The sequence below is a fragment of the Corvus brachyrhynchos genome, unplaced genomic scaffold (assembly GCF_000691975.1).
Source record: "Corvus brachyrhynchos isolate BGI_N302 unplaced genomic scaffold, ASM69197v1 scaffold114, whole genome shotgun sequence".
Lineage (NCBI taxonomy): Eukaryota > Metazoa > Chordata > Aves > Passeriformes > Corvidae > Corvus > Corvus brachyrhynchos.
The window spans coordinates 4,854,069-4,866,828 of record NW_008238337.1 but is presented as its reverse complement, the minus strand read 5'-3'; the positions used below and the strand labels follow the sequence as shown (position 1 = coordinate 4,866,828).

At 55.6% G+C, this 12,760-nt stretch overlaps 1 protein-coding gene across 1 annotated transcript in view; it reads right to left on the bottom strand.

The window, feature by feature from the left end:
* Positions 1 to 12,760, bottom strand: part of MYO18B (myosin XVIIIB) — a 57,672-nt gene that overhangs the window by 15,045 nt on the left and 29,867 nt on the right. Inside the window, 10 exon segments of the mRNA XM_017734726.1 lie at positions 2,262 to 2,447; positions 2,659 to 2,796; positions 3,622 to 3,705; positions 4,410 to 4,526; positions 4,928 to 5,041; positions 8,238 to 8,384; positions 10,525 to 10,629; positions 11,305 to 11,415; positions 11,528 to 11,722; positions 12,338 to 12,467. Of these exon segments, the coding sequence (XP_017590215.1) occupies positions 2,262 to 2,447; positions 2,659 to 2,796; positions 3,622 to 3,705; positions 4,410 to 4,526; positions 4,928 to 5,041; positions 8,238 to 8,384; positions 10,525 to 10,629; positions 11,305 to 11,415; positions 11,528 to 11,722; positions 12,338 to 12,467 (1,327 nt within the window).

The window sequence follows — 12,760 nt, the reverse complement described above, 5'->3', positions numbered from 1 at the left end:
TGAACGGCACAATGCTGCCTCCCAACTGCCCTAAACTGGGTGGGAAACGAGGGAGGGATGGAAATAGCTGCCCTGAGCCTGGCTGGGGATGGTGGCATGGGATTTTCCAGTGCATCCACCACTGATAAATACGAGTTGTGAGAACAAAAATACCTTCTATTTTGTATATTGCATCTGTATGCCATACATAACTACATCTACAGGCAGCAGCTGTGAAACAAGACAGGATTTCTAACCCAGTCTGTGCAAGAAATTTGTCCCTCCTTAAACCTCGACAGTGTGTGGCAAGTCCACAACCCCACCACCGTGTATTTAAATAAAAAGTAAAAAAAAAAACTGTTAGGAGCAGAGCATGACTTAAGTAATGTCAAGTGAATAATTCACGCTGGATTTATAATTGATGGGGGGTTTAGAAGGAGCAGAGCCGTAAGTGGCTTCCTATTAACTATTGATGCTCCCCACCAGGCTCCCAACAAGCTCGGCTGGGCTCCTCGATCACAGCCCTGCCCCATGTTTTATTTAACTGCTCTGAAGAGAACGCACAGTCTGGGGGATGCCTCTGCTCCCAGGAATGTCACAGCAGTCCCTGGCTGTGGCCGTGCACACGGAGCCAGCTCCCATGGAGCAATCACCACGGAGAAGCCGGGATGGGGAGGTGTGTCTGGGGGAGCCTACCTGCTCCTTCCTCCAGCAGATGCCAGATAACCCCAAATATTTGAGTGTCTGGATAACCCCACACTCCTCAGTTCTGCCTTACAGATTCAGCTGTTTATGGGGGTTTGTGTCGTATTTGAGGGCGGTGCCCCTAAAATCCCTTTCAGACCTCTTAGCACACTTCACTTGGGAGAGCACAAGAGTGCCAGGAAGTTCCTTCCTTCACCCGTTGCTCACATCCCCACATGAAACATTCAAAAAGCTTCTAAAAACCTAGGCACAAACCCAAAAATACAGCAAAAGATCCCACCCCTATTCCAACAGCCAGAGCATCCATGTTCCAAACACTGCCCTTCCAGCAGAGCTGCAACCAACACCCAGCAACCAATCCCTCAATCCCACAGGGAAAGCAGCAGGATCAGGGAGCCTGGCATGCCCGTGGCTCCTCAGCACAGCCTCTCACTCCACCATCCCATGGCTCTGCAGAGCATCAGAGGCTGAGAGATGCAACCTCATTCCATGCCCAGGGGAGCCAGAGCACTCAGGGCTCAGCCTGGCAGAGCAAGGACAAAGCCTGACCATGGCGAAGGCAGAGGATTGGGAATCATTCACACCATTCCCCTTGGGAAGGCTGGCAGCCTCGGGGCAGAATAAATGCTGGAATCTCCTTGATTGCTAAATAAAAGATTATTGATAAAATAACTGCTCCTAATTAGGTCCTGCTGCCAGCAGAACTGCAATATCTTTCAATTACCGCTCGGGAGTGAGGCTTTCCCTTGGATTACTGGAAGAAACAACATGAAAAAGAGACACTGGGAAAGGGCTGGAAAGTGCAGGTGAATCTATTTTTGCTGCTCTCCAAACCCAGCTGGGGCTCTGCTCGCTCAGAGCGGGTTTAGCTGCTGGTTGGCACCGTCTGAGCTGCAGCCATGGGGGTGGTTTGGCAAAGCTGGGAGCTCCAGGAGGATCTGGTGCTTGGGCTGATTCCTGGCACACCCAGCCCTGAGACCAGCACTCAGGGGCTGCTGCAGCACCGGGGCATTTCCCACCCACCATGGTTCTGCCTGGCATGAGGAGAACCAGCTTGAGGAGCTGCAGGAATGACCTGAGCAACTTGGAATCATAGGCTCATCTAGGATGGAAACACCTCCAAGATCATCCAGTCCAACCGTTACTCCAGCACTGCCAAGTCCAGCAGCAAACCGTGTCCCCAAGTGCCACATCCACACGTGAACTGCATTTCTGTGAGAGGAGCAGGCAAAGCCACCTCCTTCCCACAAAAAAACGTGGAGCAGAGGGACTGTCCAGGCTTCCAGCCCAGCCATGGAGAAAGGCAACATGAGGGTCCTCAAGGACAGCTTTGGTTCCATAGTTTGGGGCTGCAGAGGGACGCAAAGCAATTCCCTGCTCCCCCCAGAGGAGCAGCCCAGGACCCAGGGAGTACCTGCACAGGGAACAGCTCCATCCCCAGACCCAGAGCACACAAAGCACCGCACAGAAAATGACTTTTCTGGGGCCCTCAGGCCAACCCAGGGGTTATGAGGGGTCTGCAGCAAAACCCCCCTGACCATGGGACCACCCAAACCCCGGGAGCAGCACCCCCTCACCAGCTCCATGCGCCGGCGGCTGGACTCCAGCTCCCTCTGCACCAGCTCATCCATGTCAGCCTTCATCTCCTCCATCCTCCTCTGGTAGTACCTGCTGTTCTCCCTCTCCCGTGCCTCCGACTCGGCCGCCTTCTCCAGCTCCTCTCCCATCTGGATGATGCTGTCTCGCAGGCGCAGCACCAGCACCTGGGGTGCGAGGGGAGGGTGAGGTGTTAGAAAGCTCTCTGCGAGCACCAAGCCACTGTTGGCTGTCAGAAACCCCCACGCAGACACAGCAGCAGTGCCACGAACCATCTGGGCTGCCTCAGCCCACACCTGTCCCTCCCAGCCCTTCGCAGGTGCTCCTGTCCCCACAGCCATGCTGGTGGCACTGCCCTGCCTGGTGAGGAGGGGGTACCTCAAAACGCTTCATCTGCACGGCCTGGAAGTCCAGCTGGCTCTCCAGGTCCCGGATCCGGGCTTCCTGCCGGCTGACGATGGAGCGCTCGGCCGGGCACTGCTCCAGCTGTGCCGCCCTGGCCTGAGCTGCCTGCAGCTGGGAGAGCAGGGGCTGTGTCAGCATCCCCCAGCCCTGACCATGCCAACACCCCCAAACCCCTCTGCTGAACACTTCACATGCACTGGGGGCCTCTCCTGGCCCCTGAGGTGACGGGCACTGTGGCCAAGCATTGCCCTCACTTCCCAAAGAATTCCCTGCTGTTAAAGCCACACGGCACAGGCCTGACACCAACGTGTGGCTTTGAATGGAGAACCTGCTGGCGAGGGGCACGTGTCCGGGGCTCCTTTGCTTTCCTCTTCTCACAGACTCTTCGAGGACAGCAGGCATAAAAATTCAGTCTTTGTGGAAAGCTGCCTGGGCCAAGCTGTTTCCTCAGCTCTTACAGCAGGATCTCCAAAGGAAACTGCTCTTTTAGTGATCCCGGTACAGCTCAGGTTCAGATTTTGAATTTGACCTAGAACTATGGGAATTTGTCTCCTTTTATCCGGCCTATCTCCAAAGCACCACCCGCTCCACCTCGGAGGGAGCGAGTGAGTCCCGCTTCTGATTCCCGGGCAGCTTAGCCACGCTCCAATAAAGCACTTAACTTAATGGGATTACTCATGTGTTTAAAATTAAATCCATCACTCCAGGAGGGTTGGCACAGCCACAGAGGCGAGGGGGTGCAGCCCCTGCTGGTGCCCACCCCAGGGCAGCCCTGGGGTCAGCTGGGGAGGAGGGAGAAGCGAGGCTGTGAATCCCAAGAACTTGGCCAGGAAAAGCTTTCTCCAGCCCAAAGAGCTCCCACTCTTCAGCAGGGGTGCCGCAGGCTGGCAGGAATTAGCTTCTCCTGCAGGAATTAGCTTCCTCTGCAGGAATTACCTTCTCCTGAAGGCTCTGCTTTTCTTTCTTCACATCCTCCACCTGTGTCTGCAGCTCCCGGATCTGAGCGATGTCTGTGGCCGACTGTGGAAACGGAAAGTTGGGAGTGGGAGCAGCGGGATCAGAAGCAAGGGCTCGGAGCAGAGGGCTGGTTCCTGCCTGCACCTCCTGCCACTGAGACAGTGAGCTGCCCCTGGACTGCCCTGCTGGAGCTTAATGCTCCCAGCTCGGTGCAGCTTCCTTAAGTTTTGAAAGAAGTGTTTGTGGATCAGGACAGAAACTGTGTTGTCATCTCTGTCCTCAGGACCCTTCCAGACAGAAGCTCCCGGATCCCTAACACCTCTGCAAGGGGCACCAGACTGGGAATTGTCAGTCTGGCCACCCTGCCCCTCTCCCATGGGAGTTTTGGGGTCCCTCAGCTCCCAGTACAATCCTTTGGGAGAGCCTGACATAGTTTGGGTGTGGCACTGAAAGCCCCAGGGCTGTCTGGCAGCACTTTTTAACCTCTGCATGAGTAAACGGTGAAAGAAAGAGTAAAAAAATGACCCAGAGGAGCAGCTGTAGGATTCCCCAAGTATTGAAACTAAAGGCAAAACACCTCTTGGAAGAAGACTCTCAAGTGCAGGTGAGCGGAGCCGCAGCCGTGAGCCTCCCCCTCCTCATCACAGCATCTGTGTCCTGCGGTCCCCACCCCCTGTGCACCCCCAGGGGCCACCACCTGCTCTGTGCCAGCCTGCAGGGCTTTCTCAGTGCCCTCCCAGGGTTGGAGACACTGCCCCAGCTCCCACCTGGGCGATCAGAGCCTTGTGCTTTTCCATGAGCTCGTTCAGGTCCTCCTGGTCCTCATCGATGCGTTTCAGCAGGTCAGCTCTCTCGTGCTGCAGCTGGAACAGCTGCTCGTCCACCTGCAGGAGGATCCACAGGGCCACTGGTTCACGGATCCCACAGGGAACCCACAAAATCCCCTCTGGGATGTGCTGTCAACAGCCTCCAACCCACAGGAGAGGCAGAGCAGGACCACGGGACGCTGCTCCCTTGCAGGAATTTTATCCACCCATTGAACCACCCGGGGGCTGCTGTTTCCAAACAGTCCGAGTGATTTCACTGAACATCCTTGGAGACTTAGTAAATACGCTCGGACACTTTGTAAATATCCTGCACGGTGTAATTAACACTCCGAGGGGATTTATTAAACGCTCTGGTAGTGGCTGATTCAAGCAAGCAGCTGCCCATTGCTGCCAAACCCCCCGAGGTGGGACTGTGCCCTCCCACCTGCCCTGCCCTGGTCACAACTCCAGCAACCCACCAGGGTCTTGCTTCTGCTGAGGGTCTCCAGCTCCGTGTGCAGGTTCTCCAGCTCCAGGGCCGCTGTCTGCTGAGATCTCTGGGCCTCTGCACACTTTGCTTCGCTCTCTTCCAGCTGGGAAAAGTTGCAGGGGATCATCATTAAAGGAGCAGAAACCACGTGCTGATGGTGCTGTCCCCGTGCCACACAGCCACGTTTATTTCCACTTCCACAGAGCTTTTTCTCCCTGCTAAAGAGCACAGATTCTCGACCTTTTAAACCTGCGCTGCTCCTGGTTTTCAGGGAAAGCAAAGCTTCCTTGGCAGTTCCCAGCACAGACCCCAACGCCACCGACAGTCCTGGTGAGTCCAGCAGCCAGTGCCTCGATGGCACATCCTCCCTCTGCCTCGGTGAGGTAGAGCTGGGATCATTAATTTGCAAAATTATGTGAATTACATGTAATTCCTGATTAGAGCAATTCACGATTCGGGGCTTTGCAAATGGGCTTTTCACGTGGCGTAAATTGCATTTGCAAATACACGTGGAAGATCCCATTTATAAACGCTAATGTGCTCTCGGGTTTCACAGCTCAGCCATTAAGATCACAGCGATCTTCAATGGGTTGCAAACATCTGGAAGCTGCAGCGTCATCCCCAAAACTCCCCCCTTGCCCGGGCGGAGGAGTTGTCGTAGGCTGTACCTGAACATCCAGTTCCTTCCCCTGCTCGCTGGGGTTCCTTTCTTTCCTTTATGGAAAACTAAACCCTTCGCTCACTGCTCATTTCCTGTGCCTGGTCCTGGTTTCCCTGTGGAGTTCCCAGGAGCAACGGGAAAAGCTGCACACCATGGCCAGAGTTTGAGAATTTTAGGCTGTTTCCTTAGGGTTTACTTTCTTTTTTATCTCTCCCTCAAAAAAAAAAAAAAGGAAAATAAAAAGGAAAAAGAAACGGGGGAATCATGGAATACTACAACTGGAGCAATCCTCAGCTCGTTTCCCTCCACCGTTTGAGGAGATTGAGACCTTTCACTAGAGAAAGAAAAACTTTCTTCCATCAGCTGAAAAATAGTCTCTGTGCTTTGCTGGGATGAGTTGAAGGTGCCACTCAGGTCAGCTCCTGGTTTTATGGCCGAGGACTTTCTCACCTGTCCAGCTGCATCCACAATCAGCCCTTGGAGCAGCCTCTTCCCTGCCACAATTCCCACCAAACTCCTGATAGTTCAGTCAGATAGAAAAGCACCTCCAGGACCCTTCATTAAATATCAGCTTCCACTTCACTCGGTGTAATGGAATTTTCCCACTTGGGAAGAATAAATTGAAATTCCCCCCAAAAAAATGCATAATGTATGAACTGTGGAACAACATTAGTTTGCTGTGAACACCATCTGTTAAATACCTGCATAAAATGGATGCCTCAGCCTTATTAAGAAACAATGCTGCACTTCCACACATATGGATTTTGATTAACGGAAATACAGCATTTTAGCAAAGTTTTTCTTCTCGTGCAAGTCCGTGGGCTGCTGGTAGGATGCACTGGCTTTTGAGAAAGTCGTCATGAATGCCATTAGAAATTGTTTCAGCTTAAAGGACAGAATAATCATGTGGCATTTTAAACACATGCAGAGTCTCCGTGTTGGTGGCACAGCAAAAACTCCACATTCCCAAAATCCAGGCCGCTTGCTTGTCCCCAAATACAAGGCAGCTGAGCACAGGCTGTGGAGGGAGGGAGCCAGGGATGGACTGAATGGCACCACAGGGAGAGAGAGTGACCTCCTGCTTTGCTGTGGGTGCTGGGCTGTGCAGGGAGCAAGAATCCCAGAATCCCAGAGTCATTTATGTTGGGAAAGACCCCCAAGGTCATCGAGTCCCATCTCTGACTGATCACCCCTTATCCATGAGACCAGAGCACTGTGTGCCACGTCCTGCCCTTCCTTGGACACCTCCAGGGATGGGGACTCCAAACCTCCCTGGGCAGCCCCTGCCAAGGCCTGAGCACCCTTTCCATGAGGAAATTCCTCCTGATGCCCAACCTGACCCTCCCCTGGCACAGCTTGATGCAGTTTCCTCTCATCCTGTCCCTGGGAGCAGAGCCCGACCCCCCCCGGCTGCCCCCTCCTGTCAGGGAGTTGTGCAGAGCCACAAGGTTCCACCTGAGCCTCCTTTGCTCCAGGCTGAGCCCCTTTCCCAGCTCCCTCAGCTGCTCTTCCTATGACTTTACTCTAGAGAGTAAAGATTTACTTCCCCAGTTCTGTTCCCCAACTGGGCATCACTCCCCAGAGAAATGGGGCTGGACACCACGGGATGGCCACGGGATGGGCAGAGGAAGCACCTCAGCATCGATGTAGGTCCCTCAGCTCAGCACATGGAAGGGACCTGAGAGCAGAGTCCTGCCACATTTCCTCCCATCAGGGACTGGGAAAAAGCAGGGACAGTGCAACCTCTCCAGCCCGCAAGTGGGATTTGGGAAATATTGAGGGATTAACCAAGTGCAGCACTACAGCGCTGGGTCAGTAACATTTAAGAGAGAACACGTCAGTGCAAAAAATGGCCATTCCCACTGCCTGTGCTGGCCATGGCCATCTCCTGCCCTGGACATCCAGGTAATGGACACAGGTAAGGCCACGGACACGGGAATGGGCACGGACACAGCGCTGGCTCCAGCAGGCCCAGCTCACCTTCCCCTTCTCCCTCGGCACAGGTGGGAACAGCTGCTGCTCCCAGCTGTTAATTTATGCACAACGACCCTCCCAATTATATCTGGATGTTGCTGGAATCGCTCGTGCCTCCAGATTCGTTTGTTTCCAGGGGAAATGTGCAGAACAGATTAATTCCCGAGTGGTTTTAGAGGACCAGCATCGTTTGCTGAGCCCTTGCTTGGCACTGCGGGATACACAGCCCACAAGGGGATGGACAGCTCCGTGGCACCCCTGTCCCGTGGCAGGGCACCCCGCAGGACCCAGAGCTCACCCTGGGGCTGGGGTTGTCCCCAGTGTGGTGGCACAAGCTGGCACAGAGCTGGAGCCGCTGCCCAGGTCACTCAGCACCGCTGAGCCAGGGCTGAGGGCGCTCAAACCACGGCAAATCCCCCAGATCCCTCTCCCGCTTCCAGCATCCCTATGGCAACGCCGCCCCAGCCCGGCCGTATGAGACACACAGAAACGCACCAAACAGAAGGTAATTAACAGGGGAAAAAGGGAAAAACACTCCAACACCGTTGGCTTAATTACAGGGAAGTGCTCCTTACAAGGAGACTCTCGGCGGCGCCCGCCCGGGTGTCAGCGCTCAGTCAAACCGGGAGAGCTGGGAATGTTCCTCGCAGCTCCCCCTCCCTACCTGTTTGCGGAGGTGCTCCAGCTCCTGGCTGCTGGCTCCGGGCTCTGCTGGGGCCGCCAGCAGCAGCTGCACATCGGCCAGGAGGGCGCGGGTCCTCCGCAGGTCCCGCCGCAAACGCTTCTCCACATCGAAGTCACGGTGGCCGATCTGGGGAGGGGACAGGGGGTGTCTGAGCCCTGCTGCCTCCCGAAACCTCCATCAGGCCCTTCTGACCCACCCCAAGGTGTTCCCCACGCAATTTAGGAGTATTTTGGTGATGCTGAGGTTGTGAGGCAAGAAGATGTTGAGTAATAATGAGTAGATATTACCGTTTTCACAGACAAATCACGGAGTCACTCAGGTTGTAAAAGACCTCCAAGGTCATTGAGTGCAGTATTTGATCACCACCTTGCCAACTACACACAGAGCACCGAGTGCCACGTCCAGTTGGTTCTTGAACACCTCTGGGGTGTTCCATATTTTTCCCCACCAAAGAGCTGCTCCTCCGAAAACATTTGCCCACCCCTGGTCTCCATCGGCCACACCCTCCCCAGTGACCACCCCTGTGGCCAGAGGGACAGCCTGGCCACACAACTGTGGGGAGCATCTTAAAAAAGCCCACCCTCTACGCTCCCCCCCTGGAGAGAGGGAGAGAGCAACCATGGTTACAGGGATAAAGGAATTAGAAAACCACCAAATAAACAGGGACATGGTTTCAGTGCTTGATTTCAGCGTAATTGAAGTATAAGAACATTTTCCATTTAGGTTGTTTTCCACGGCTCTTTTTTCAAACCCCTTCCTTCTCCTCTTTTCTCTTCACTGGCTAATATCAACTGAGTGGATTTGACCTTGTAGCCTGCTTTAGAGCTGGCTGGAATTTGCTGGAACCAGAAATCATTGGCATCTCCCATTTCCTTAATTAGTTTTCTGGGTTGGCTGTTTTCTTCCCATTTTTTAATGAACTCGCCTCTGCAAACCAGAGGGTGTTTGCAGCACCAGCACTGCTGTTCTCCTGCCATCCCGCCAGCTGGATCCTGGACACTGCTCACATCATTTTCCTGTTGCTCAGGTTCTGTCCACAACCACGGGGGATAAATTTGGCTCCGTGGCTGGAACCAGCTGCCCCCTCCTGCCACTGCAGCCCAGGATTTTTAGGTGACAAAGCCAGGATTTGATTTAATTGCTGCTGCCAAACTGTGGTTGTGTCACGCACTCCCATCTCCCCTTCCCTGACACCAGGACTGCCCTTGGGGGGCTGCAGGCTGCCAGGGCAACACCTGGGGACTGGAGGGACAAGGAGCCTTTCCTCAGGAGGCCCCCCCCAGCTCCTGCTGCCTCCTCATCCATCTCAGCTCTCCTCCACTGAACAAGCAGGACATGTTGGACTGTTGTAATAATCCCCTGCTTTGATACAGCAGTATTTATTGTGACAGTTCCCAAAACATTTTCCAAGCCGGGAGGGTTGTGTTGGATAAACCTCGTCAGACCATTTTGTGTCTACTTGAAATATTCCCCCCATTCCGGTGCTGCAAAGATCCCAGGTTCATCCCGGTCAATGAACACACAGGACTGCCAGGGCTGGGGAAATGGTGAAATCCAGCTCGTGCCAACATGGGGGTGGGCAGGAGGCATCGGGACAGATCCTCTGGGGAGTCCTGGGGTGCAGCACCACCAAGACGGTGACACTGAGCTGGTGCCACCCTCATCCCTGGGGGAAGGGCTGGGTGGTGACCTCACTCAGCCACCAGAGCTCTGGGATGGCCGCTGGGTGATGCCAAGGGCTGCTCTTGGAGGCTGCGTGCAGCTCCTCACCTGCTGACTGAGCAGGAGCAGAACGCGGTGTGCTTTTCTCCAACTGCTGCCACCGACTCATCAGAGAGGGAAAAAGGATTTGTTCACTAAATGTGCTTGGGATATAATTCCTCTGCTACAAGCAGGCTTGGATAAACTGCTTTTCTAGGCAGTTGGATGCACTCCAGTGCTAGACCTGGCTTGTTTGACTCTGATCAAACACCAGCAAAAAGCAGATGCCTCCCCCTGCTTGGATAATTCTCCTGTACAAAAAGGAACAGTTCCTCTCTGCAGGTCCTTAGTGGGACCACGTGGCTCCTGTGTGATCCCTGCAGTCCCAACACCTCCAGATGCCAGTGCCTGCTGTGGCTGGCTGGCATTCAGGAGAGATGAGGGACAGGAGCACCGTGGGCAGCTGCATGGCTGCTGCTCCGGCTGCACTTGTTTATCCCCGCTCCTGTTTTTAGGGCAGGACATGGCCTAGGAAGGAGCCCCTGGGAGGGCACTGTCCCCTTACCTGCTCACACAAGGTGCCAATGAGCACTTCCAGGTCCTGCTTCTCGTGCAGCACCAGCTGCTTCTGCTCGTGCTCCTGCTCCAGCTGCATCTCCAGCTGCCGGAGCTGTGTGGGAGAAACCCAGCCACACTCAGTGCCCGGCCACCCCTCAAAGCCCCATGTCCCAGCAGGGCAAAGCCACTGCCACGGTGGGGATGTGGCATTCCCCAGGAGAGGGAGTGCATTGAGGTTTCTGCAGCCAGCACTGGGGACCAGGAATGGCCCCTGTCCCCTGGAGCACCTGCTACCCCTGGCAGTGCCAGTGCGGAAGAGGGGAAGCATTCCAGGGACCTGCAGGACTTTGGGGACTGGATGGGCTATTTGACACACACCCAGACATGCCCAAGGGCTGCCCCTGCAGCTCTGGAATTTGTGTTTGCACCCACCAACCTCATGGCCTTGTGGAAATGGTATTTTCTGCAAATCATCCCCAAGCTCGAAGCCCTGGAGTTGGCACCCTTGGTGGGACACTGGTGTTACTGGGAGCAGCGGGTCCACCTGCTGTTTCACGTGTGGCTCTCCCACACTGTCCCCAACAGCCCCTCCAGCATGGCAGGGGCTCACCCCGGACCCAAAGCCTGATCTGCACCCCCAGGCTGTGACCAAGGCTCACGCTGGGATGATGGTGGGGAAGCAGCACCCTGGCACTTCCCTGGGAACATGGACCCCTGGAATGGCTCCGGAGGACATGGGGAGCTTTGGGGAGCAACCAGCATCAACCCCCACTCAGCAAGGACCTACCCTCTTCTGGCAAGACTTCTGCACATCCTCCAGCTCCTCATCCTTGTCCTCCAGCTCCTTCTGGTGGATCTGCTTCATCCGCTCCATCTCCAGCTCCAGCCTCTCGTGAACCTGAAACACCCAGCGATGACGCTCAGCCCCGAGGGGATGAGGAAAGTGTTGGCCTGGGGTCCAAGTGCCCAGTAGGGACAGACACCTCCAGCCCCCCCCAGCCCCACACTACCTGCTCCAGGTGATCGACGGCGGCCATTTGCCGCTCCAGCTCCTTCCTCTGCTCCGCAGCGCTGCCCTCCAGGTCCCAGAGCTGCTTCTTGAGCGCGGGCACCGTGTCCGTGGCCCCGGGAGTGCTGAGCTCCTGCACTCGGCCGGCCAGCACGGCCACCCGCTGGTCCAGCCTGGCCACCTCGGCCTCCTTGTGCTGGGCAGAGCAGTGGTCAGAGCCTGGACACTCACACCCCACCCTTAGAACCCACAGCATTTCCAGTGGCATCATCCCAACCCCCTGGAGCAGCAGCAGGGGTTGGGCAGCCCCCACCCCACACCCAGAGCCCCATCCCCACCTTTCCCTCTTGATCCTGATCTCACCTTCCCACTCCCCTGGGCGTGTCCCCCATGGACTCCCTGCAGCCCCCGCTGCCTGGGAGTGCTGGCAGCTGCCCTGGGGGTTCCCCCCACCCCAGCAGCCGTGCCCCTGCCACCACGGTGGCATTTGATGCAGCCCCATCCCACGGGGCACAAACTGGCAGCTTCCCAAAGGTGGGATTGAGGGTAGGGATGTGAGGAAGAGCACAAGTGACCCCAGTGAAAATGGGGGGTGGTCCTGATTAGCTGAATCAGGGGATGGGGATCACTTATACATAGCAACAGCCCTTCTTCTGGAAGGAGAGAGTTATTTAAACACACAGAGCTGTGCTAAAAGAAATTGGAATCAAGTTTCCTGATTGCCTCTGCTCTAATTGCAAAGGTAATGGCTTTGCTCCCAGAGCTGTTCCCAAAACTGGGCACAACGCAGCAAAGTGGGGTCTCCTCTCACCTCCAGGCTCTGCTGAAGTTTGCCCATCTCCCAGCGGATGCTCGTGTTCTCCTGGGACAACTTCTCACGGAGGCTCTTCTCGAAGGCAGATTGCCCCAGGGCCTGGGCTAACTGCAGGTCGAACCTGGAGGGGAACACCCGTCACCTCTCCAAGGCCAGGCTGGGCTGGGCTTGGAGCACTCTGGGTGGAAGGGGGATCTTCCCATCCCCCATAGCAGGGGATGGAACTGGATGAGCTTTAAGAACCCTTCCAACCCAGCCCAGTGTGGGATCAGACCACGTGTCAGTCACACAGCAATGGGATGGAAAAATAACTCCCAGCAGCCGAAAGAGATGAAACCAACCCCACCCTTGCAGCAGCTCCTCACGCACCCCAATCCTCCCCATTCCCTGGCTCCTGCTCCAGCACCCCCAGCCCTCCCC